This window comes from Dipteris shenzhenensis, chromosome 6, assembly GCF_047967505.1.
Source record: "Dipteris shenzhenensis isolate YYH24624 ecotype China chromosome 6, Dip_SZ_1.0, whole genome shotgun sequence".
Lineage (NCBI taxonomy): Eukaryota > Viridiplantae > Streptophyta > Polypodiopsida > Gleicheniales > Dipteridaceae > Dipteris > Dipteris shenzhenensis.
Window position 1 is genome coordinate 1463789 of NC_141601.1, and position 27591 is coordinate 1491379.

The following is a 27591-nucleotide window of genomic DNA, read 5'->3' on the forward strand; positions in this document are numbered from 1 at the left end:
AAACCTCTCACACCTAGCTTCTTTAACTATAAGTCATTTATGTCCTTGTACCTTTTCATGTCGAGCCTAAGGGGCAAATCTTACATAGAATTAGTCTCTATGACAAAAATCTCGTTGTATAGGCCATTAGTGCATGCACTTCAACCCATTTTGTTGAATAGTTGGCATCACCACATACTTATTCCCTCTATCCTAAGTGTGTCAAACAAATGCTAGGAGAGTGCCTTACAGGAACCTGCCTTCTCTTGCATTCGTTGAAGCAACTCTGACCTTAACTACACCATTTGTGAAACCTAAGCTCTAATGACTTGTGAAAACGACCCCAAATCTTAGCATCTTTTGAGAGTGGTTATTAATAGGTTATTTATATAGGGGACAAATTGTCTTAAGTCTGAGGAGGAAGTAATCGAGCTTAAGTCGTCTTCACAAGTGTAGAGGCTTCCCCCTCCCGGCGTCTCGGACAGATTTGTACCTTGGCAGCACGCAACGCTTTTGAGCACCATGACCACGCCTGGAGGTTCTGTCGTTGGTCAGAGTTCTTCCTTGTATCTTGTTGCCTTTCGAATTTAGGGTCTTTCGTATTTCTGTGTATAACGTATTTTTGGCACACACGAAACTATACAATGAAACAACAAAAAGGTCAGACGAAGAAAAACAAGTCAGATCTTGAAATAAATGCGTCTAATTTATGGGAGTAGGAGTCGGCAGCTGTTATTATATTCCTGTGATTGTGGTAGACATTTTAGATCGATACCCTGATGCGATCCTTTTGAGAGTCAGGGGTTTCGAAGCAATGTGTTCTGCTATCCATGTAATATTACACGCTCGATTGGACTTTCAGTAAAATTTATACTGCAGTTCCCAGGAACTTCAGATTGCTGGAAGAGTTGGAAAGGGGAGAAAAAGGAATCGGTGATGGGACCGTTAGCTATGGGATGGACGACGGCGATGACATTTTCATGCGATCATGGACGGGGACAATTATTGGGCCTCATAATGTAAGCCTTTGATTAGCGCATCACATGGCTTTATGAAAAATAGAAAGAGGGTTGTGAAGTATGAGGGATTTTTGACAGTTAAAACTTACTTTTGAGTGCAGTCTGTGCACGAAGGACGCATTTATCAGTTGAAGCTCTTCTGTGATAAAGACTATCCAGACAAGCCTCCTACGGTCAAATTTTACTCGAGGATCAACATGACCTGTGTGAATCAAGACACTGGAATGGTAATGAGAGGGATTTCATGGTGATGTCGTCCCTTTCGTCTTACGTTTACTCTAACTTGTATATGTTTGAAATTACATTGATGCGCCACCTACAGTTTTCCTATTGTCCATTACAGACATCTATCAGCGTCATGAAGTTTGTGCAGATAGGAATTGACATGGTTGTTAGCTGCTAGCAATGTAACGTTAGACAAGGCTCTTGTTGCAGTATTGTAGCTTCGTATAATGTACACCATAATATATCAGAATGAGCTTTTCCAATTAGTGCTTGCAAGTAGTGCTTTGTGGCCGGGAAAATATTTTCAACAAATAGAGTGATCTTCGCTTATAATAGCAATATGGGTTCAGCCACAGGGTTATGGGTATCAACCAAGGTGACCCAGACCGGTTGGACTAAAGAGTATGAAGGTGGAAGCAGCCGTGGGCTCCCTACAAGACATGCACGAAATGCTGCAGGATGCTAAGGAATGTGTGAAAAATGCTTGGGATTGAGCACAGTTTTACGCTAAACAAAAAATAACACCTAGAATTTTTAAGAAAGGCATGGGCATTTACCCTAGGGTTCCCAAAGATTCGAACACTATGATAACTAGGGAATGTCATAAGATATCTTCTAGATGTTCTTATCAACGTTGCACGTTGCAGAAGCATGAACTTTGAGAGAGAAGAGAGAGAAAGAGCGCGACTCAGGAGGAGGCAAGATAACTTTGTTTATAGCATGGAAAATAGTGCCAACCATAGGTGTGTGTGAGGTTGAAATGGAACAAACTCCATGTGGTAAGGGGCCTTATTTATAGTGTGAGGGTAGGAGTGGGTCTGCTTCACCTGATCCAGGTCAGGTCAGCTGACCTGAATTTAGTAAGCCTTTTAATGTGGGCCTGGTTTGGTCCAACCAGCTGGCACAAGACCAGCCTGGAACAACACCTCAACCAGTTCTCTGACCTGCTCCTAAATGCGGTCCCAAGACTGATAGAGTAAACTATTCCTTTCCAGGGCGGGCAGACCCACATAGAAGCCCTCACTCTCCACATGACATGCTTTGAATGCTAACAGTTCCAGCCCTTTTAAGATTACGAAGAAGACTAATGATGTTGCTTAGGAATTTGATTTACCACCTAAAGTAATTTTTTATTGTAAGCGTGCTGAAAGAAAAACTTGGTGCAACGGCTGAGTTTTTGAGGATGAGCTGTTTCAATTGGATGTTCTTTATATGTGCCTTTAGAACTAGGAAACAGAAGACTCTTTTATTTTGAATATTTGTTCAAGTGGAATGGCCAATTTGAAGACGACGCCGCATGAGAAAGTGTCTGTAGTCTTTCATGGAAAAAAGAAAGAAAGTGCCTGTAGTCTAAAAGAGATTTTCTAACTACGTTCATGATGCCATATATTTGATTTAGGGGGGAAGAATGTTATGTCCCAAACTACTGGTCAAGAAAGTTCTAGGTGGGTTGGAAAATTCTAAACATTAGAGGGGAAGTCTGAGAAAGCGCATGGACCGAGCTCTCCTATGGACCCTAAGTTACTTTAATGACAACACTAATCTAAGGTGGATGAATCCTAAGAGTGATCATGATCTATAACTCAAGTCAATTAGGTTCCAAGATAGATTAGCTTGGACTCATAAAGAGAATCTTGAGATAGTGCAAAGTGCTTGATTGATATTTCTTCAAATGAACCTCCCTTTTATAGGAGTGGATACTTACATCCATATGCATGCTCACATGTGGGATATCTCCTCCATGCCATTTGGCAGCTTGTCCTTTACTCATACCTTTGCTCTACATGTGCTCATGGCACCACAATTCTTAACATCTCCCCTTGGTGCCATAATTCTTTGGCTACTGCAAGGTAGTCAGATGTGAGTCACAAGATCAAATCCTCCTAGATCGCAAGTTATGCCTTGTCGAAGTTTTTGTGAAGAAGAGAAGGCCTTTGCTAATGTGGCACAGGGATTCACATGCATAATTCCATACTGTGCTTAGCAAGGGCCTCTGTGCTTAGGTGGTACTATGGTGACCTTTTAACCTAGCTTAGTTAACCCAAGGTAGCAATTTTAACCATGGTAATCTTTTGACCTAACCATGGAGCTAGCCCAAGGTCAATCTTGATCTAAGCTTAAGTGGCTTATCTGCCACGTGTCTTCGCCTTTGGTTGCCACGTGTCCTAAGGTTCAACCTTAGGGAAGAAAGAGAGGAGCTTCTCTGTAGCGACGACGCGGTGGAGCAGGGGATCGATCATCGCGGGTAGTTCATCTACTTAGAGAGGCTCGAATCAGGAACACCTCTACCTTGTTCGCCACACAACCAAAGCAGCCAAAGCAGCGGTGCGCTTTGTACAGGAGCTTGTGGAGTGGCCGTCACTGAGGGAGGTGCTTGAAGGAGCATTGGCTCAGGAGATTACAGGCCTCGGGCGTTCGTCAACGGCTATTGGAGCTCGCTGGAGTCGAAGCATGTTGTTGGTGGAAGAGGACTCCACTAAGTCGAGAGACGCAGGCTACTTGGAGGCGCAGTTTTGGTTGTGGGTGAGCATCTTTGTTGGAGCGTCGGTCGTGAGCCCTTCGTTTGGGCTGCTGTTGGTGGATGCGCCGTTTTGCGTGAGCTGTTGAAGGAGTGGCTGTAGTCTGTGGTTGAAGGTGCTTTGGCTTTGCATGCAGTCGGGAGGCTGAACGCTATTGGAGATGCTGTTGGCTGGAGATGTAGACAAGCTGGAGACTTGTCGTTGGTGCAGATAAGCTGGAGCAACCGTCGGGACGTTGGGCTAGATCTACTGCTCCTCAATGATTCTACCACTTTGCTTTGGAGTTGCCTCCCCTCATGACTCTTGCACAGTATATTGACAGCTGGTTGCATGTGTAAAAGAACCAGCAGGTCAGCCAAGGTGTGTGCATGAAGCCGTTGTATGGCTTGTTGAAGGACGCCTTGAAGCTGCCCTTGGTTACTTGTTGCTCCTTAGGAGCTGAGCCGCATTGCTTCAGAGGAGAAGCTCTTTTAGTCGTAGATGGTCATCGCAGGTCCGTGGAGAGGGAGCTATCAAAGCTCTTGGAGTGCTGGCTGTGTCTCATCATTTCTTTATGGGTAAAGTTTTGACACTCAATTGCATGTTTCAGTTATGACTTTGAAATCTTTTACCAATTTACGTCAAAGTGAAAAGTAGCCTCATGATTTGCTTCATGGGTAAAATTTTGTCATCCAGTAGCATGTAACAGATATGACTTTGACAACTTTGTTGGGGTTTCTAGTTGCTCAAAACTTTGAGATGATAGATGATCAAGTGCGGAGGCTCAAGGAACAATTCTATTGGTCCAAGCGCCTAGTTTATAATAGGGAAGATGGGTTTACCAAGGTTCCCTAAGAATGTGGAGTCAAATCGAGGTTCGTGTCCTTAGAATAGGAATATAAAGTCAAGTTATTCAAAGCCAGGCAGAAATGAGGATTGGCACATTGAGCATTCTCCCCTAGTAATGTCCACTTGGGGTCTAGGATATGTGTGACTTAGGAGCGTGGGGTCAATGGTATGCGAAGCACACTAATGAGCTTTGACTAATACACCAGTGTACTAATCATGTGTTCATATGTCAAGCTGCCCTATTCAAGCTTGGTCAGTTTCCAATTGTGAAAATGATCATTGGGTTTCAATGAAGCTAGAATTACCCTCATTTTGGAATCATTTGGGGGGGGGGGTTGGGGGGGGGCGGGGGAGAGAAAGAAAGAAATTTTATTAGTGTGTTCGGAAGACCGATGGGTCTATGAGACTGAAAGAAAACCTGATACAAATCATAGTAAGGGTGGAGCTACTGAAACAAGCATCATCACCCATGCTGAATCCTAAGTCTGATCATACATAAGGGAGAGAGAGAGAGAGAGAGAGAGAGAGATTAATGTCCGTGGAAGACCTTACGGGCCTATGGGACAAGGTGCAAACTACACCAAAAGGATGCTCATACAAGCCCAATGGGCTGGAGCAAAGGGCGCGCTAAGGCCCTTGCTGAGTGCTAATACTGCTAAGCTGAAAAACTGAAAAACGGAAAACCTGATAAACTGATCAATAGCTCGAACAAAATCAGATATAATCCGGAGACTAGCTGAGAGCTGTAGCATGCTGTGTAACATGCAACGGTTATCTGATCGTGTAATTCACAGCAAGACCTTCTTTAAACCTTTAGCGAGGAATGAGTGTTGTTCACCATAGAGAGAGAAAGGAGATGAGGGTAGAGAGAGAGTAGAGTTGACAACTGATTGGGTCCCTGTACCCACTGAGGGCCCCCTCCCCCAATCAGGGGAGAATTTGCTTTATACTTGGAGAACTGAGAAATACAAAGAACACTCTTCAAGAGAGCACGGAACACGCTTCTGAAGAGCTCACTGTGCACACGTATAGCAGACCCAAAGACCTGAGAGGCAATGCCGACCAATACCGAGACCTTGATGCTGTCCACACTGACAATGTAGGACGCTTCTGCAAGGCAAGGAAGAGGCTTGTGCTGTCTACTGGAATGCTGGGTTACTGCGTGAGTGAGAGAGTGAAAACTAGAAGTGATAGATCCTATGAGAGAACTGAGAGATGACTGAAATATAGAGCTGAGAGTGAGCTGTGTAAACTGTAAAAGAGAGCTGAGAAAGCTGAGGAAACAGTGTCCAAACCTCTCTCCGTTTGCTGGTCCAAACCTCCGACTGTTGTGCTGCGTGGTCACCTTCAGATCAGGCTGAACTGATGGCCAAGGGACTGAGGCTAGAGCAGGGTCAGATCTGAGGATCTCAGGGGCTGCACAAGAGGCTGAAGTGGAGCTGTAGGAGATCTGAAGGCAGGAGCAAACTGAATGAGAAAACAGGGCAGCCAAGGGGCCCTTTTACAGGGCTGGACTGAGCCAACCCAGTCTGTAAACAGCCGACTCAGTCTGTTTTACAGACTGGCTGGCCTACAACCAGCCTTTAAAAAGCCCTCCCTGGCTCATTTGCCAAGGGAGTTTTTGGGCAGCCTTTGCAGGCTGCCTGCCTTCCTTGCTTACCTGTCCAGCCTTTGGGGACCCTAAAGGGACTCCTAACCTAGGCTAAGACCTAAACTATAAGATGGAAACACTTAACGAACTGTTCTCCAGTGGGTACTAGTGAACAAGAACTGACTACCGACTTGAGAGATTGACCTACGTAGCTTGTGCCTGACTGTCCCTGGACAAGGGCTCACAAAGGGGTCACAGCATACGACAAAATCTCCTATCTGGGAACTATAATGCACTTGTCGATGTAGCCAGTGTGTCGCCTTGCACCCAAGTGCAGGGGTGCATGTGACATTCCCTCCTCCTTAACTTGGCGGTAGGTTCATTGCTTCCAAGTAGTCCGCCAATATCTGGGGAAACTCCTGGAAAAAATCTTCGTCCAACCACACTGCTTCATGGGTACCTCGATCACAGAACTTGGTGTAAAACTCCCGGATCTTGCGTCCTGACCCATGCTTGAATTTATGAAGAAGGATCTGTTGTGGCTGCAAAATTTCGGCTTCATCAAGAACTTCAGGTTGTTGCTCGTCGGAAATCTCTGAAAGAAGAGGTCTAAAATATGGCTTCAACCAAGCTACCTGGAACACGTTGTGCATAGTCCAACTGTTTGGTAGGTGTAACTTGATTGAGACATTGTTGATCTTTTGAATAATAGGGAATGGTCCAAAGCTCTTGAAGGACAGCTTAGGGCATCGCTTGCCCACCTGCTTCAATCGTTGCTTGATAATGCGTAAATACACCCATTGAAGCTTTTTATACTGGACATCTCGTTTGGATTTATTAGCTTGGCGTGTATACGATGCTTGAGCTTTGGCGATGCGGCTTTTAATGGACTCCGTAATCTCTGCCATGGATTCGGTGGTTTTGTTGGCTTCAAGAGATGGAGACACCATTCGGGTGAGGAGTGAGGTAAATCGCCGTCCAAACGTCGCTTCATAAGGTGTGCGACCAATACTCGAAGAATAGGTATCGTTCAGAATGGCCTGCACAAGCGGAAGAAACTGCTCCCACTTTCCCTGAGCATCATGACAATATGATTTCAAAATATCAAATGCCATATCATTATACTTTTTCGTCTCGTCGTTCGACTGCGGATGGAAAACGCTGGACCTCTGCAGCTTAGTATCAAAATTATCAAACAAGGCTCGCCAAAAGTTAGACGTAAACTTGGAGTCCTTGTCGGATGTTATGGTCTTTGGCAACCCTCCAATGGGATACAAATACTTGATAAACAAACGAGCGACATCTTCAGCGCTGGCCGGTTGTTTGTAGGGAATGAGCATACAATATTTACTAAAGCGACAAACAATAGTAAGACATTGGGTATTACGCGTACGTGCGAATGCTGTAAGTGGTCCCACGAAATCCATACCTATGTCCTGGAAAGGACCATCGGGGATTGGCAATGGCATAAGTAAGCCTGCCGCTTTCTTGTGGGAAGCCTTGACCTTTTGGCATATTTGACAATTCTGCACATAGCCGTATACGTCCTTCCGCATCTTTGGCCAATAGAAATAGCGCTTCAACTTCTCTAAAGTCCTGTTAATACCTCTGTGACCATCGGTAAGGGCGTCATGGGCATCATGAAGAAGCACCCGTCGTTTGTCTTTGAGTACACATAACTTTTTCTTATAGAAAAGCCAACCGTCCTCTAATGAGTAATGGCCTGGAGCAAGCGTCGTGGCTAACTGAAACTACGTGCCAAACTCTGCTGACTCCACGTACTGTGCCTTCATGCTATCAAGATCCTTTAGTTTGATTTCGAGCACAGTGGCCTGCTCAACGGTCTGGATGGAACCTTTCCGATTGAGAGCATCTGCAACGGGGTTGTTTTTGCCGGGAAGGTACTCGATCATTCCTCCAAACTGCTGGAATATCTGACTCCACCGTTGTTGCTGATCACTCCATTGCGTACTAGGCATTGTCTGTGTCACGGGGGCGTGAAATTCTAAGTACTTTAATGTACTACAAGACCGTGACAACTTTGGTTTTAAAAGTCCAAGCATGGGCTTAATAATGTGTAATTAAACGCAGCATGGTGCCTAGCACATAAGCGTAATTAATCCCTAGGCCCAAAGGCATTCCAAGGAATTAAAAGAGTGGTTGTTGGGAAATGATGATGTTGGCATTTTTAATGGGCCCCCCTAGAGGGCCATGTACCTTCAGTGGCCCCCCTAGAGTTCCAGGTGGCTCTAGTGCCTTCTACATGCTCCTTTGCCATTCCTGGACCTTCTTGGGCCTTCTAAACTTCACATGTGTGGTTTTCTCTCTCATCTTCTCCCTTTGTTGAGATTTTGGACTGGTTTTTCAGCCTCCTTCAGATGAATTCCGTTTTTCTTCATAACTCCTCACCCATTTGGATTCCTCGACTTCCGTTTGGCCCAATGGCTTCCCCTTTGCCTTCCCTTCGTAGTGATATGCTTTTCCCTCCGTGCGTTTGGTAGAATGGGCAGAGCTGAGCACTTCTTTTGCTGGTCGAATTTGCAAAAGTGGCTTTTTCTAGACCTTTTTGCTTCTACCGCCTCCTGGGCCTCTCCTCTTGCAAAGCTACAGCGTTCTGTTGAATTTCGAGTGGTCCCACGCGCTGGTTGACTGGTTTTTCTCAGTTTTGGAGGACTTTCTGGCGATGAAACTTATCCAAAACCTTCTCAAAGCATTCCTCTCTGAAGCACGCTTCTTTTGAGCCCAAGAACTCCCATTTCTTCGCGACAGAAGTGCTTCTTTTCGCATTTTTCAGTGGAATTCTTGCTGGTCGGCTCTTGTAAATGCTCTTTCTTCATGCCTTTTGTTACGCTCTAGCCGAGGTAGCATGACCTCGGAAGAATCAGTCGACATTTCCCTTATAGGATCTATCTTTGTAATATATGTGTTTGCGCTTTATGTAAATGATCGGGAGGGATTAATGTCAAGGTCCTAGGTGAGGGCTGATAGCACCAGACTAGATAGATCTGAGACCAAGGGCCTAGTGCAAAGATTGTGCCTAGGGGCAAGGAATTAAATGCATCCCAAGAGAGGGGTGAAATGTTGCATTAGGAAGGCCCTATATGGATGACATGTGGCATCTAGATCTATCTAGGGATTTGGGGTCTGTCAAGGCTAGTGAGAGAAGTGAAGAATGTGGATTTTTACGTGATTTCGATATAGCTCTCTCTCTCTCTTGCTTGAAGACTTGGCAGAATTGGCTGGGTGGAAACGAAAGGTGCTACTCCCGTGATCTGTAGAGAAGAGAAAGGCAAATTAGTTTTACATTTGGTATCAGAGCACAAGGCAAAGGAAGAGGTTCGTGAGCTTTGACGAAAGCTACGGACGGACAGCAGGACTGTAGACGGACGTTTACGAAGACCTTCCCTCACCTAACTCAACCAGCGCGTAGGGCCAGAATAAAGCGCAATTGGAGATATAGACCTTCGCGAGCGGAATGCGTGAACTGTGACAGTGTGGCGCACCCTTACGGACGGGTAGTGCTTACGCCAGAAGTTAAGCCTACAGGGATTCGGTTAGTTAACGAATTCCAGGCCTGGACATCCCTGGTGGATTGACGACGTACCGATGGAGCGGGGCGATGACCAATTGTGACGGAATGGAAAGACCAGAACACCGGCGCCGTTGACGAAGCCAGACTGCATATTTGCAAGCTGAATTCAAGAACCGTGACGACGGATAGCAGCAGTTTGGAGGCTGGAGACCGTGTGGTCCGAAATACCTACCGCAACACTGCTTGGATTTGTCGATCAGCGCACACGTGATGGCAGGCTTTTCACCATTTTAGATTGACAGATCGAAAAATAACAGGGCAGAGTTTTTTTGAAAGTTTCAAGGATATCCAGGGGGCATCTCTTTCCCTTTAGGATATATATTTCAAGTTTTCAGTTTGCAGTACTTTGTTCCTGTACAGGAAGGGATTTTGAAGTGCTGTACTTTTGGAGTTTTCGCATTTAAAAAAAAAAAAAAAAAAAAAAAAACCTCCCTTTCAACAAATGGAAGCAGAAGGACAGACTTCAAGAATAAATCCTAGCGAGTCTAGAGTACAGTCAACACAACCAATGTCACATCAGGCAGCACCTACATTGGTTGGTAGGATTTCAATATTAGAGGATGCTTTACAGTAGATTATGAACCAGCAACTTCAGGCGAATGCTGGTCAAAATGAGATTAGGGAGATGGTGCAAGCCTTGTCGGCTAGACCGTCTAGGATTGATAAGGGCAAAGCTCTAGCTGAGCCAGAGCCCAGTGTACATTCCTTAGAGCGCGCAAGGGTCAAAGTACCTAATATCGCTAATTATAGACCGGAGAAGTACGCTGGTCGGATGACCGAGCGCAGCTTTGATGTGATCGAGGTTTGGTTGCACAAGTGGGAAGAAGCCTTCGCCATTTGTGAGATTAAATCCGATCTAAAGAAAATCCGCGAGGCCACACACCTGTTTATTGAGGCAGCGGACAGATGGTGGATAAAGCAACAGAAGGATCAAGTTGCTCCAACCACCTGGGAAGGGTTTAAAACTGAGTTTAAGAAACACTTTCTCCCACCTGATGAAGAATCCCGAGCTTGGGATGCTTATAGAAATCTTCGTCAGAGGAGCTTGTCAGTGGCAGAGTACACTGACAAATTCAGGGAATGTGTTATGAAAATAACAGACCCTCTCCCTATGTCGGTTCAGTTAAAAGATTATATCTATGGACTGAACGACAAGATAAAAATGGAAGTTCGGGCTAAATATGTAACTACATTAGATGAATCTATTGCAGTAGCCCTGAACTATGAGGATGCTAGAGGCAGATCTGGTGGATTTGTGCAGGCAGGGACTCAGTATGAGCACCCGAGGAAAGGGGGATTTCCGAGGAAATGGGTTTCAAAGACAAGTGTCTCGCAGCCAAGTGGCCAAACCAAGCAGGTGAAGCCGGTTGAGGGACCAGTAAAGACAAGTACCACCGTTGGGGTGAAAAGGAAAATAACTCCAATGGCAGTCTGGGCTTGGTCAAAGTCCTCGTTGACCCCTGAACAAAAAGAGAAAGCTAGAAAAGAAGGATTGTGCTTCGGCTGCCTTCAGCGACATCAGTGGAAGGATTGTCCACTGAATAAAGATCATCGCACGGCTAGTATGATAATATCTGAATGCGACGTGGAAATGCAGGAGAGTCCCAGTGCGGAGCATATGCAGATGCAACTGGCGGGACCTTCTCAGAGGTTAGTACCTTGTTTGTTATGTGTATCTGTTGCTAAGTTAGTGACGAGTGCACCTGATAACATCCTATCTAAGCCCGCAGCAACGGGGTATACAGCCTTCAATGATACGGAGTTAATCAAAATGAAAGGGCAAGTAGCCAGTCATGATGTCATTGTGTTGTTTGACTCAGCGTCAACTCACAATGTGATTAACTCCAAGCTCGTGAAGAGGCTGAAATTAAAGACAAGTCCATCTGACTATGCGTATACAGTCAGAATGGCAGATGGAAGTTCAACTGAAGTATGGGACCAAAGGGTTACCCAGTTGGAGCTTCGGATTCAGGACTATACTGAGAAGCTTGATTTTGAAATGACCAAGCTTGCTCATGCAGATATAGCCCTGGGAATGGCGTGGCATTCTAGGAAGAATCCAGCCATTGATTGGAAAAAGCACGTATATCAATTCAAGATGAATGATGTGCTTTATGTCTTACGAGGTGAAAAAGATATACCTCAGGGACCGTTGGTTTCCGTGATGGAAATCAGAAAGGCTCGAGTAGAGTTTTTGTACCTTTGCACAGCATCGGTAGAGTCGATGGATGATTCTTCGACTAGCACTGATGTTGCGCAAAGTGGTGAGATGGCCAAGCTGGCTAATCTTATAACAGAGGAGTTCTCTGAATGTTTTAGGGATGAACTACCTTATGGGTTACCTCCAGAGCGGAAAGTTCAGCATAAGATTGAACTGATCCCGGGGGCAGAACCTGTAAATAGACCTCCCTATAGAATGAGTTTTACTGAAGAAGCAGAGGTGCGTAGGCAACTGGAAGAATACCTCAAGTTTGGGCAGATTCAACCAAGTTTCTCACCTTTTGCTTCACCAGTGATATTAAAGAGGAAAAAGGATGATACGTTTCGCCTCTGTATAGATTACAGAGCATTGAATAATATCACTGTTAAGCACAGGTATCCGATGGCTCGGATTGATGATTTGCTAGATGCATTACATGGAGCCGTGATTTTCAGCAAGATAGATCTTAAGTGCGGCTATCATCAGATCCGGATTAGAGCCGAGGATGTGCATAAAACCGCTTTCAGGAGCAGGTTTGGTCATTATGAGTTTTTGGTAATGCCCTTCGGGCTTACCAATGCTCCAGCGACCTTCGTCATGCTTATGAACGATTTACTACGCCCGTATATCGGAAAGTTCGTAGTACATTTTATTGACGACATCCTGATATTCAGTAAAAGTGTTACTGAACATCGTGAACACTTAAGAATAGTGTTCAGTACCTTGAGGAAAGCCAGTCTTTATGTGAATAAAAAGAAAACTATACTGTGTATGGTTAGGCTTGAGTATCTAGGGTTCATAATTACTCCACAGGGGGTAGAAATGGATCCGAAGAAAGTGGCTGCGATACTGACTTGGCCAATCCCTCAGAGTCTGACCGCGTTGCGATCATTCTTGGGATTTGTCCAGTTTTATAGAAGGCATATCAAAGGATATTCCGGAATAGTATCGCCATTGACTGATCTGACCTCAGATAAAGTACCTTTTATTTGGGGACAGAATCAACAGGAAAGTTTTAACACCATAAAACAAGCTGTGGTCACAGGACCGGTGTTAAAAATAGTTGATCCCCAGAAACCATTGTTCCTAGAAACCGATGCAAGTGGCATTGCGGTAGGAGCAGTCCTCCTTCAAGAGGGAAGGCCAGTAGCCTTTGAAAGCAAGAAGCTTTCTCCCTCTCAAAGGAATTGGCCAACTCATGAATTGGAGTTGTATGCTGTTATCCATGCTTTGAAAACATGGAGACATTATCTGTATGGTTCAGAGTTTTATGTGGATGTGGATCATGATACTCTGAAACATTTCTGTAAACAGCCTGACTTGAGGGGCCGCCAAGCTAGGTGGGCAGAGCTCATGCAGGAGTTTAATCTAACGATTCGGTACCGAAGAGGAAAAGACAATAAGGTAGCTGATGCGTTGTCTCGCATTATGCACAACCTGAGTTTCACGGTATTAGAGAGTGCTCTAATGACCGAGATAAGAGAAACTCAAAAGGTGGACGAGTTTGTCCAGAGCTTATGGCCTAAGGCTCATGTGTTAAAACCCGGGGAAAGTGAAAAGGATGACCTGGCATCCAGAAAAGGCCAAACTTATGCAAGATATACCATAAGGGATGGTATGCTAGTTAGAAATGGCAAGGTTGTAGTACTTGGTCAGAATGATCTCAGGCAGAGAGTCATTCGACAATGCCATGATAGCCCGTGTGCGGGACATCCAGGAGTCGAGAAGACATATGATCTCGTGAAGCGAGATTTCTTTTGGCCAAAGATGAAAAAGCATATTCATGAATATGTGACACGGTGTTTCTCGTGTCAGGTAAGTAAGGCCGAGCGGGTGAAGTCACCCGGACTTTTACAGCCCTTGGAAATACCACTAAGTAAGTGGGAGAGCATTTCCATGGACTTTATTGTAGGGCTACCTGCAACGCAAGGAGGGTATAATTCTATCCTTGTGGTGGTTGATCGTCTAACCAAGATGGCTCACTTCATTCCGACTAGAGAGTCTGTTAGTGCCCCGCAAGTGGCGGATTTGTTCATTAGACATATATTTCGTCTGCATGGATTACCTAGATCCATAGTGTCAGACCGAGATGTCAGATTTACCGGTCATTTCTGGACAGCGGTATTCGAGACACTGAGGACTGAGTTAGGAATGAGTAGTGGGGATCATCCTGAGACGGATGGTCAGACGGAGAGAGTCAACCAGACTTTAGAGGATATGCTGAGGGCATATGTGTCATTAAGGCAACATACATGGGACAAGTGGTTGCCATTGTTAGAGTTTGCCTACAATGATAGGAAACATTCATCTACTGGGTTCAGTCCGTTTGAGCTGAACTATGGTTATAGACCAGCCAATCCGACTATAGTTGGAGTACCTCAGAAAGTGCCTAGTGCCGCGAACTTTGTAGTTCAGATGCGGGAGATGCTAGCACTTGCGAGAGCTAATATCCGTCAGGCTATGGATAGAGCCAAGGTGTATGCGGATGAAAATCGGTCTATAAGAGTATTTGAAGAAGGAGAAAAAGTTTTTCTCAGAATTCCTTCGCACTTGAAGTCGTTGACTTCAGGAGAGTGTGCTAAATTATCACCTTGATACTGTGGGCCGTGGTTAATTCTAAAGAGAATAGGCAGTGTAGCCTATAAATTAGAATTGCCACAGGGGTGTAAGGTGCACCTGGTTTTTCATGTTTCACGTTTAAAGAAATTTTTACATACTGGTGACTCACTAATCGAAGGTGTGGTTTTGTTTCAGGAGATAGAGGATATTGCAAGGCGCAAACCAACAAGAATCCTGGACCGAGGAACGATGCAAATACGAAATCGGAAGATACCCACGGTGTTGGTTGCATGGCATGGTCAGCCTCTATCCGAAGCTACCTGGGAATCCGTATATCAGTTGCGGAGAGTGTTCCCAGACTTTATCATCGAGGACGCTGATGTCTGAAGAGGGAAGGAATGTTACGCTCTAGCCGAGGTAGCATGACCTCGGAAGAATCAGTCGACATTTCCCTTATAGGATCTATCTTTGTAATATATGTGTTTGCGCTTTATGTAAATGATCGGGAGGGATTAATGTCAAGGTCCTAGGTGAGGGCTGATAGCACCAGACTAGATAGATCTGAGACCAAGGGCCTAGTGCAAAGATTGTGCCTAGGGGCAAGGAATTAAATGCATCCCAAGAGAGGGGTGAAATGTTGCATTAGGAAGGCCCTATATGGATGACATGTGGCATCTAGATCTATCTAGGGATTTGGGGTCTGTCAAGGCTAGTGAGAGAAGTGAAGAATGTGGATTTTTACGTGATTTCGATATAGCTCTCTCTCTCTCTTGCTTGAAGACTTGGCAGAATTGGCTGGGTGGAAACGAAAGGTGCTACTCCCGTGATCTGTAGAGAAGAGAAAGGCAAATTAGTTTTACACCTTTGCACTCCTCTTTGGCTGAGAATGCAATTGGGCATTGGCTACTATGTCCTCTTGGCGATTGAGGACTTGGTTCGAGTTTTCAGGGCTTGGTGAGTTGTGATTTTGCTGCTGCAATTTCTTTTTGCCATAAGCTATTGGTTGGCCTCGTGTGCCGCCTCTTTCTTGGCTCACAGGTGCCCATGCAGTGCTACATGAGTCATTCTTTGGTTGGGTACTTTGCTGATTTTATTTTGGAGCTTTGAAAAGCTTTGTGAATGCCATCTGGAAACCACTCAAAGAGAGTGCAGCTGGGGTGTAGTGTGATTGCATCTGGACAGCCAATGGAATTGCACTCGGAAAAGAGAATGCCTTTGGGTTGAGCCTATGGGTTAAGTGCACTTATGTGATGGTGTTCTATGCTTGAAAGCCTTGCGAAGGCTTGAATTGGGGCTGCGTGCTCAGTTGCAGGGAAGGTCTCCCAGATGCAACTTGTAATCATTTCACTGTGAAATATAAAGAAATACCAAAAGGGGTGCCACGGTGTTTGGGGCCAATCGGGTGCACTTGTCTATGTTTGTTGAGCAGGGGCATTCTAGCCTCCATCCCTTTTTCAGTGGTTTTGTTTGTGAACAAATGGGTAAATGCCAAATGGTGATCATGCAATAGTTAATGGTTGTGATATATGCTTTGTGAGCTGTAAATAAGTGCTGAAGTGATTAAAGGTTTAGTTCTCAAGAGGTGGGCCTCGGTAGTTTTGTGGAAGGATATCTTTGCTGCACTTTTTGACAGCTGAATATTACAACCATAAACATGGTGAGTACCCATGAACAAGAGAGCTCCACAACTCCTCAAAGGAGAAGGCAAGAAAGCCTTAATGGTCCAGCTAGTGTACAGCTGCAGGGAGTACAACAAATGCCTTTTGAGCAGGCCACACATGAAGCTACAACTGAGCTCAACGGTGATACTAGTTCTAGCAGTGAGTCAGATGATGCTACTATGTTGAATGCACAGCTTGCAAGTGTAGTGATTGCTTTGACTCAGCTGGCTCAAAATTTGGCTTAGATTGTGCAAACAAATGCCAAGAAGAAGAAGAAAAATAAGAAAGGCAAGGAAAGGTTGTACACAAAGCTGAACATGCGTTACTATAGTCCTTTCCAGGTTTCTGAAAAGATAAACGAGGTAGCTTACAGGCTGAAGTTGCCTCCACATTGGAAGATACATAATGTCTTTCATGTGAGCTTATTAAAGCAATATCATGGAGATATTCTCGAGGATTTACCTCATGAGGTGCAGCCTGAGGTGCAGCCTGAAGTGGAAGAACAAGATGAACTTCTGGTCCCAGAGCAGATTCTGGCACACAGAGATAGAAAGCTCAAGGGTAAAGTTATCCATTGCTACTTGGTAAAATTTCAAAATTACCCATCACTTGATGCGAAATGGATGGAGGAAGGTGAACTGGCAGATTCACCTGGGATATTGCAGCTTTACCTTGATGCTTTCCAATTAGAGCCGACTGCGGTCCGGGCTCCTACAGGTAGTTCAGCAGAGCAAGTGTCTGGAGCATTACCTGGTGTTCGAGAGGGGGATAGCACCTCCACTCCCTCAGTACAGAGGGGCTCACCGTGATTTCATTAGGTCGCTTGATGACACTGTATGTTTCATCCGAGATACTGAGCTGACAGTATTTCTGCTGTGAGACTTCATGATATTGATGCATCTTGACTAATGATCACCGAGGATCACATAGATTTTGAGCAGTGTATATGGATGGATGCATGCCTCTCCTAGCCATATTTTCATTGTCTCTGTATACTATAGCTGCGGCTTTCTTGTATACTTTTTTTATGCTATATTTCATGCTCACTCCTGTGTTTTTTGGGGCAGCAAACTGTGGTTTGCTGTTTCAAGAGAGAGGTATGTCACGGGGGCGTGAAATTTTAAGTACTTTAATGTACTACAAGACCGTGACAACTTTGGTTTTAAAAGTCCAAGCATGGGCTTAATAATGTGTAATTAAACGCGGCATGGTGCCTAGCACATAAGCGTAATTAATCCCTAGGTCCAAGGGCATTCCAAGGAATTAAAAGAGTGGTTGTTGGGAAATGATGATGTGGCATTTTTAATGGGCCTCCCTAGAGGGCCATGTACCTTCAGTGGCCCCCCTAGAGTTCCAGGTGGCTCTAGTGTCTTCTACATGGTCCTTTGCCATTCCTGGACCTTTCTGGGCCTTCTAAACTTCACATGTGTGGTTTTCTCTCTCATCTTCTTCCTTTGTTGAGATTTTGGACTGGTTTTTCAGCCTCCTTCAGCTGAATTCCGTTTTTCTTCATAACTTCTCACCTGTTTGGATTCCTCGACTTCCGTTTGGCCCAATGGCTTCCCCTCTGCCTTCCCTTCGTAGTGATATGCTTTTCCCTCCATGCGTTTGGTAGAGTGGGCAGAGCTGAGCACTTCTTTTGCTGGTCGAATTTGCAAAAGTGGCTTTTTCTGGACCTTTTTGCTTCTACCGCCTCCTGGGCCTCTCCTCTTGCAAGAACTCCCATTTCTTCACGACAGAAGTGCTTCTTTTCGCATTTTTCAGTGGAATTCTTGCCGGTCGGCTCTTGTAAACGCTCTTTCTTTATGCCTTTGCACTCCTCTTTGGCTGAGAATGCAATTGGGCATTGGCTACTATGTCCTCTTGGCGATTGAGGACTTGGTTCGAGTTTTCAGGGCTTGGGGAGTTGTGATTTTGCTGCTGCAATTTCTTTTTGCCATAAGCTATTGGTTGGCCTCGTGTGCCGCCTCTTTCAAGGCTCACAGGTGCCCATGCAGTGCTACATGAGTCATTCTTTGGTTGGGTACTTTGCTGATTTTATTTTGGAGCTTTGAAAAGCTTTGTGAATGCCATCTGGAAACCACTCAAAGAGAGTGCAGCTGGGGTGCAGTGTGATTGCATCTGGACAGCCAATGGAATTGCACTCGGAAAAGAGAATGCCTTTGGGTTGAGCCTATGGGTTAAGTGCACTTATGTGATGGTGTTCTATGCTTGAAAGCCTTGCGAAGGCTTAGTGAATTGGGGCTGCGTGCTCAGTTGCAGGGAAGGTCTCCCAGATGCAACTTGTAATCATTTCACTGTGAAATATAAAGAAATACCGAAAGGGGCGCCACGGTGTTTGGGGCCAATCGGGTGCACTTGTCTATGTTTGTTGAGCAGGGGCCTGCAAAGCTTTGCCTGTGACTTGAACTTTTTGTTTGCGTGTCTTTACCCCCTTGAGTAAATCTGTAAGAGGGGCTGCGTATGTTGAGAAACCCTCCATGTGCGAGCTGTATGCTTGACACAAACCCACAAAGGATCGGATCTCTTGGGCCGTCATGGGGACAGCCCAACTTGTGATAGCTTGGATCTTCTCAGGGTTCAATCGAATCCCTTGAGCACTAATGATGTAGCCCAAATACTGAATTTCCAGCAATCTAAATTCACTTTTCTTTGCGTTGAGATATAGCTGGTTATCACGTAATAACTGTAGGTAATAAGTGTAGGGCACATCGCACATCCTTAATATGGTGCTCGGCTGTCGCGGAAAAGATAAGGATATCATCGAGAAAGATGAACAGGCACTTCCCAACATACTCTGCGAATACCCGGGACATCATCTTGTTGAATGTTGGTGGTGCATTCTTCAGACCAAAGGGCATGACGACGAACCCGTAATGAGCTCGCTCAGTTCGGAAAGCTGTCTTTGGGATGTCAGCTTCAAAAATCCGGACTTGATGATAGCCACTCTTGAGGTCAATCTTTGAAAAAAATCTTGCACCATTGAGTCTTTCCAAGATGTACTCAATGCGGGGCATAGGAAACTTGTTGCTTACCGTAAGCTTGTTGAGTGCTTTGTAGTCGACACATAGCCGTGTAGACTTATCCTTCTTTGCCACAAATAGAATGGATGCAGCAAAAGGCGAAGAAGAAGGTCTAATAAACCTTGCGCGCAGTAATAGACAATTGTTGCTCTAACTCCCCCTCCATAGACTTTGAAAGTCGATAAGGGAACTTACTTGGAAGTGTCGAGTCCGGAAGGAGATTGATGCAATGGTCTTCCGGTCGGTTGGGAGGTAGCTGGGGTGGCAGATCGTCCCGGAGCATGATGTCTTTGAACTCTTGGAGTAGATCCACCATTGCTTGCCCCATCGGAGGAGCGGCTTGAACTGCAGTGATCTGGCACTGGACATAGACAAGTGCACACATGGCACCCTTGCGGGCGGCGCGACCTGCTTGAATATGAGAGATTAATGGAATCCTTGGTATGCTCTGATCATCGCGTATCACGGCGGGCTCATGTAAACCTTCCATAATCGTGAAGGTGTCCTGTTGCCCTTCCATAATCGTGAAGGTGTCCTGTTGCCAATCAGGCGTCGGAACATGCTCACGGAACCACTGAATCCCGAGGATCATGTCGCACCCCATCAAAGGAGTCAATATAAAATCCCCCGTAAACATGGCCTTCTGAACTGAAAAAGTGAACTAGATGGCCTTATGCGTGATGTGTGTGCGCAAGCCGGGCGTGAATCCGTCCACTGCAAGCTCGTGAGGCACCAAGGTGCACCCCACTGTCTTGGCAAGTTGAGGGGAGATGGCATCTTCTGAACTCCCCATATCGAACATGACAATAAACTGATGCTCGTTAGCTGTGCCGTACGCTCAAATGAGCACCTTCTTTTGATTTGAGAAGTCGCCCTCCTTCTTACCTTGAAAGACCACTGTGGAAATGGCGTTCAAAGCAAGGAAGACGGCATTCGTAGTTGAGCATGGAGGCGGGGCTGAAAGAGCCAATACATTGGCGACGGACGAAGTAGGTGCTTTCGCAGCCTTTTCGGCAAGCCACTTCGGACAATCCTTCTTGCCATGCCCAGCGATGTGGTGGCAATGAAAGCAACGATGTTCTTGGTGGTACCGCTTCTGCTCGTCGGGCTGTAGATAGCCTCTCGTAATACCCGCCTTAGTCTTCTCATCCGGAGTCATCTTTGGCTTGGACTCCTTCTTTTGACCAGAAGCTTGGCCGTCTTTCTTTTGGAACTGGTTGTCCTTCTTACGATCCTTACCCGCTGTGTTGTTTGACTGCTGTGGGGCTTTGGAATCTTTCTGGACCTGCTTGGGCTTTCCCCCGTTCAGCATCATCTCCTGATTCTATGCGAGAGTCAGCGCTCGCTCGTAATCCGGCGGGTCGAAGTTTCGCATGGTAAAACGTATGCTCGTGTCCAAACCTCGAATGAATTGCTTCATCTTGGCGCTCTCCGTCACGCCCAACTGTTGTGCCAGTGTGATGACCTTGTTACTGTATGTCAACACAGGCAAACCATTCTGGTGGGAGAAAACGGGCTTTGAGGTCGGCCACAAACGTTGCCCAAACGAAATTCGTCTTAAATGTGTTTGGGTCAGTATGCTTACTAGCCCAATGCTGCCACCAAGTGACCGCCTCACCTGTAAGATGAGGGGCTGCAAGGTGGACTTTATCTTGCTCATCTTGAATCCGTACTAACGGAAAATGAGCTACAAACTGATGAATAAATTGTAAAATTGCTGAATGGTCACACTTACCATCAGAGTGGACCAAGTGAGTGGGGTTACCTTTGTCGATGACGAAGTTGTGGCGGAGACGGCTGCTACTTAAACTTGCCTGCATAGCAGCTAACATCTGTTTGTGTTGGAGAAGCATCGCCTCTCGATCTAGCTTTTGTTGCCTCTCTGCTTGGGTGAGCTCTGCGTGTCGTAGTGCCTCCTCATTTTTGCGTTCCTCACACATCATCAAAAGCAATTTTTCAAAATCTGTGGTTTCTCTTTCTTCCAGCGGCTTTTCTGCTTCTTTTTCCTCCAAACGTTGTTTTGTCTGGTCCAACTGTCTTCTGCTTTCTTCCAGTTGGGATGAATGCTCTTTGAGTTGCTGCAGCAGGACCCGAGTTGCTCTAGAAAGTTCGCCATCACTTCTTGAGAATTTGGCGGAAGCGTATCTTGTTGGTAGTCTTTAAATTCTTCGCGGTTGAAATCTTTTCCTGACCCTTCCATGGTGCTTGATTGTGTGTCCTTTTCGGATCTCAACACAACCATACACTCGCGGTAGTCAAGCTTGATACAGACCGAAGCTCTGATACCAATGTAACATGCAACGGTTATCTGATCGTGTAATTCACAGCAAGACCTTCTTTAAACCTTTAGCGAGGAATGAGCATTGTTTACCATAGAGAGAGAAAGGAGATGAGGGTAGAGAGAGAGTAGAGTCGACAACCGATTGGGTCCTTGTACCCACTGAGGGCCCCCTCCCCCAATCAGGGGAGAATTTGCTTTATACTTGGAGAACTGAGAAATACAAAGAACACTCTTCAAGAGAGCACGGAACACGCTTTTGAAGAGCTCACTGTGCACACGTATAGCAAACCCAAAGACTTGAGAGGCAACGACCAATACCGAGACCTTGATGCTGTCCACATTGATAATGTAGGACGCTTCTGCAAGGCAAGGAAGAGGCTTGTGCTGTCTACCGGAATGCAGGGTTACTGCGTGAGTGAGAGAGTGAAAACTAGAAGTGATAGATCCTATGAGAGAACTGAGAGATGACTGAAATATAGAGCTGAGAGTGAGCTGTGTAAACTGTAAAAGAGAGCTGAGAAAGTTGAGGAAACAGTGTCCAAACCTCTCTCCGTTGGCTGGTCCAAACCTCTGACTGTTGTGCTGCGTGGTCACCTTCAGATCAGGCTGAACTGATGGCCAAGGGACTGAGGCTAGAGCAGGGTCAGATCTGAGGATCTCAGGGGCTGCACAGGAGGCTGAAGTGGAGCTGTAGGAGCTCTGAAGGCAGGAGCAAACTGAATGAGAAAACAGGGCAGCCAAGGGGCCCTTTTATAGGGCTGGACTGAGCCAACCCAGTCTGTAAACAGCCGACTCAGTCTGTTTTACAGACTGGCTGGCCTACAACCAGCCTATAAAAAGCCCTCCCTGGCTCATTTGCCAGGGGAGTTTTTGGGCAGCCTTTGCAGGCTGCCTTCCCTGCTTACGTGTCCAGCCTTCGGGGACCCTAAAGGGACTCCTAACCTAGGCTAAGACCTAAACTATAAGATGGAAACACTTAACCTACTGTTCTCCAGTGGGTACTAGTGAACAAGAACTGACTACTGACTTGACCTAAGGCTGAGAGACTGACCTACGTAGCTTGTGCCTAACTGTCCCTGGACAAGGGCTCACAAAGGGGTCATAGCATACGACAAAATCTCCTATCTGGGAACTATAATGCACTTGTCGATGTAACCAGTGTGTCACCTTGCAGCCAAGTGCAGGGGTGCATGTGACATGCTGAGGTCTGAGATCTAAGACTCAGGCTTAGAAGCCAAAGCCTGGCACCGTGGTGGCTCACGTATGAGCAGTGAAAATGTCTCAGATCTGCATCTGTCGGGTTGTGTCATGCTGTGTTATTGAAGATGGTAAAGTCATAGATTGAAGGCGATAGATCACTCTGAAGGTGATAAGAGTCACACTAAAGTTGACATGGATACATTGAAGGTGTCATAGGCTATACTGAAGATAGCATTGCATTAATGTGGTCACGGTGAAGGCGACATGGTCACTGAAGATAACAGTGTAAGTAATGTGGTCATGTTGAAGGTGACATGGTCCCACTGAGAGCTATATTGAAGACAGCATACATGATCAGCCATGATAAGAGCATGCTCTGAACTGTATATAACCATGTGCAAAGGATTTGTAGAATATAACCGGCTGGTCTGTGAAGTCCTATCAAGGCGACATGGTCACTGAAGATAACTCTGTAAGTAATGTGGTCATGTTGAAGGTGACATGGTCCCACTGAGAGCTATATTGAAGACAGCATACACGATCAGCCATGATAAGAGCATGCTCTGAACTGTATATAACCATGTGCAAAGGATTTGTAGAATATAACCGGCTGGTCTGTGAAGTCCTGTCACAAGAACGCGCACAAAGAGTAAACATATGAGCATGAGAAAAGTAAATAGGATATTCCAATAATGATCCATAAATGTAGTCGAGGAAAAGTGTAGGTCTGTTATATTTCAAATCCTTATAGCCACCATGTGGTCACGATCTTATTAGAATACACAGTGGAAAATGAAGCATCCACAAGATCACACCTGAGAACTCTAAATCCTACTCGTGATGTGCACACATACATGTAAATGTAAACCACTATGTGAATAGTAACGTCCAAGAGAGGACCCAAAATAATGGGGCACTCACGAACCGCACTATGTGGACAGCAGGGTGCTGCACACTAGTGATGGACTGTATTGCCTTGCCCTAATCTGCTGCTCTCCTGCTGCTGCGCTCCTCTGATGAGGACTGTGAGGGATGGGTGTGTGAGTAATGTACGAGTGACTATGAGGAGAGATTGCCATGAAGGTGTTGGAAAGAAAAGTGCAACACCTCTTTCAAAGGACATGGAGCTTCAAACTTCTATTGCTACTAGCAAGTATAAAGAACCATCTAAGCCCCAGAAAGGTCGGGGGATTTTTCGACTGCTTGAATCGTAATATGTACCCCCTTTTAGAGGTTTTAGGATCAACATCAAAACCTCCAAGGCGATAGGGTACTCCTCAGGGATCTCTGACCTTAGGGAGGCTTGTGCCATGGAAGGTATAACAAAGAGCTAGAGTCCTAAGGGGATGAAGAAGGCGCTAGGTCGGGTGCAGGGGAGGGGGAGCCCGGTGGAGCCAAGGATGGGCTTTGCGGGGAGGAGAGGCATGGTTTGGGGTAAAGGGGGGGGGGCTGCGGTGAGAAAACTTGCGGCAATGGAGGAAGTGGCCGGGGGCGGGGGGTCATGAGGCCTAGAAAGAGGGCGGATGACAAGGGTGATGATATTGGGAGGTGGGATAGGGCTGGTTTGAAGATGGACAGGAAGGGATTGGGAGGAAGTGAGCGATCAAGGGGAGGGGACTGCGGAAGGGTGTGGGAGGAGTCATCATCCTTGGAGTTGACTCTGTGGCTGTGTGGACGTATACCGGGGGGATTTTGAGCTATATCTTGTGACTCCACCTCTGAGGGAAGATGGAAGAACTCCCTTCTCTTGCAGGAGGTTGGTGGGTGGGAGGACCTTGTGTAAGATTTCATTCTCGCGATTCTTTGTTGCTCTCTTGCGGCTTTTTTTCCCCCCCCTGATGGGATGACCCCTTGGCGATCCAATGGTTTGGGGGAGGACGGATCCTAGGAGGAGGTTGTGGACCAGAAGGGCCTTGGTCCAAGGGGATGGTCGGCTTACAAAGCTTGGGCAGTCCCATCTGTCTGTAGGTTGCAGCGTAGGCATTTTCCTGGTAATCGATCCTCTGCCTGAAGGCTCCTCCGTCTAGGTCTCTAGTAGGACTCAATCATCAGGGTGTATTGAGGCTGTTGTGATCGGAGTCTCTAGAATAATGCCATGTACAGCTTTTTTCACCTTTTCAGGAAAGGGCAATCCAGATGGCTGAGGCTGTCAATGGTGCTGCTATTTAAGCCCCTCTGGCTGACCAAAGAGTCACCTTGGATCTCTATCCCTTTGTCAAACAAAGACACCACCTGCTAGTACTGGCAAAAAGGAGATGGAAGACAGGGAAGGGGAAGCAACGTAGGGGGGCATTGTGGCAGAAAGGGCGTACAGGCCTGAAATGGCCAGAACATTCAGCATGAGGGCCATACTGGTCCCAGGTTGTGCAGAGAGGAGGCAAGGCCTTGCTAAAGCCCAAAAACGGGTTGGAAGGCTGGCCAGGCTGGCGAAAACTGAGGTGTGGGGTTGCCTGAAGACTAGCCAGAAAATGTGCTGGTTAACAGCCCAAAATGGGCTTATCAAGGGGGCTGGAAAAAAAAAGGCAGGCGGGAGCGGGGAGGAGGTGGCTGAAGGGAGTGTGCTAGCAGGCAGGGAGAAGCTGTCTATGTTTTGCAACTGCAGATCTGTTCAACCCATTCAAGTGACCCAGGTCCCATTGAAGCATTTTGCTGCCATAGCGCATAGTAATCTCGAACATGCATGTTCATTAATATTTGATTAGTACCAAGGTCGTGATTACTCTGACTAATTTTCAAATGATTTGTCAACCCAAATGAGATCACTAAGTCTCATAAATTGAATGAAACATCATGCAGGCACTCATTGAGAAATTGAGAGTAACATGAGGACCTTGAAATTGGTTTAAGTCCACAATTTCAACATTGAGGGGGATTTCAAGGTTCTGTGTGTGGTGGTTGACCTTGAACTCATCATGGACTTCTTGTTTTGTGGACTTTGAGCTAAGAATTTCCTCTCAAATCCATGGAGGGATGCTGTCTAATGTTCTCAGATTCATCTAGACGATATAAACATTGCATTACAATCATACTTGAACAACACCTAGAGAGAACTTGGCACAGTTAGAGGCAGATCATATAATGGTCGGTCGAACATGTATTCACATCAGGACAGCCTCTGATGTCTGCTCTTTCTCGTGTTGTCTTACGCCATTCGTTTCAAGAGAGGACGCTTGTGACAGCCAGACAAATGCAATGGTTGATGCTTTGTAATATTCCCCAAATCATCTAGCTACATTGCAAAGCATCAACTCTTGTATTAGGCTCTGGCTATTGCAAGCGTCTTCTCTTAAAACGAATGGCATTAGACAGCACAAGAAAGAACAGACCTTGGAATCTGTGCTGCAGTAAAGACACTTTTGACCGATCGTTAAATGATCTGCCTCTGGGTGTGATGCGAGTTCTCTCTAGGTACTGGACTGTAATGCAATAAAGCTTCCAATGTTTTTCTTGTATTGTCTAATAATCGTTTCTTTTAAGAGAGCCACAGCCAGAGGCAGGATTTGTTTTTGAGGTGGGGGTTGTAAGGGTAGAGGTCAAAACTCTTCCCCTTCGATCAAGGAAGAAACCTAACACAGTGATAGCATGGCGATGTTATGGGTGTTTTACTTATCTAGCAGTCGTATGATGCTGAGTGCAGCATTTTTGTGTTTACTAATGTGCTTTGGTTTCAGTTTTATTATGTGAAAAAGGCTCATTGTGTCTTTCTCCAATGCAGCGGTAAGGGAATCAGCACATGTTGCCGATTTATACTAATTGTTATTAATACATAGAAGCTTGGATAATTCTGGTGTCTAGAATATAGAGCCAGCTTAATGGACGTAATATGGTATTAGTTTCATTTTTACTATGTAAAAGGCTCATTATAAGTAGTCTATCTCCAATGAATTGGGAGTGAGTTAATTCATGTGAGTTAGTCTTAATACACAGAAGCTTGGTTAAGTATGGTGTCTAGTCTTGAGCCAGCTTAATACAAGTGACATCTGTTTTTAAAGGATTTAATTAATTCTAATAAAGGCATTTTCTTTGGACAGCAAGTCGCCATGATTGATATGAATAGGAACAGGAGCATTAGGCTGTGGGAAATATTACTGCAGCCCTTCTCTATCGTCATACCCTACATGAATGCAAATGCACAGTTTGTCATGCTAATCAATATTAATACCTTTAAGTTTGGATAAGGATGGTGTCTAGTTTATGGAGCTAGCTTAATGGAAGTGACGTTTCTTTTTCATGGTGTTTTCGTTGGATAGTAAGTGCCTTAGAAATTTCACTACAGCTGTTGTAGAGGAACCCTACAGCAAATGTACAGTTATGTTGGCTCAGTGGGATGGATACACCTGCCTTTCACTGTTCTCCAATAGAAATTGTCTTGTGCAGGTTGAGCCAAGGCATTTTGCTTTGTTGACAAATTGGCGACGAGACTACACTATGGAAAAGATTTTGACAGAACTAAAGCGGGAGATGGCTTCCTCACACAATAGAAAGCTGCCACAACCACCTGAAGGAAGCACATTCTCCAGCATTTAATACACGGCTTGCACGGCCAAATGTTGACAGAAGATCCTATGTGTCTACATTTTGTTTGGCTGCCTGAACGCTCGGAGGAGACCTAGAAGAATGCTGTGGAAGCTAATGCAATCTATTAGCTTCAGAACGTTGGTTTGAACTAATATCTAGAGCTATAATCATATGCATGATTGTGTCAAATGTAAGGGTACCATTGTCTAGGTTGGGGATGGGGGTCTGGTTCTTCTTACTAATTTTATGGTAGAAGCTTTCAAAAACTGGTGATGCTCTTTTGAGTACTGCTGTATGTTCCCTATTACGAGAATTTTTGCCGCAGCATGTAGAACAAAGATGTTGCCACATTTATGTCAATGTTCCGTTGAGTTGGCCAAGATTTGGTCTCAAATA

General features: G+C 45.6%; 1 protein-coding gene across 1 annotated transcript; it reads left to right on the forward strand.

Moving 5' to 3' along the window:
- Positions 1 to 377: 377 nt before the first annotated feature.
- On the forward strand, positions 378 to 27591 carry LOC147900631 (ubiquitin-conjugating enzyme E2 variant 1C-like). The gene is made up of 4 exons (XM_087375492.1): positions 378 to 529; positions 859 to 998; positions 1100 to 1225; positions 27055 to 27591. The coding sequence occupies exons 1-4, from the start codon at positions 502 to 504 to the stop codon at positions 27202 to 27204; spliced, it is 444 nt and encodes a 147-aa protein (XP_087231618.1). The 5' UTR covers positions 378 to 501; the 3' UTR covers positions 27205 to 27591.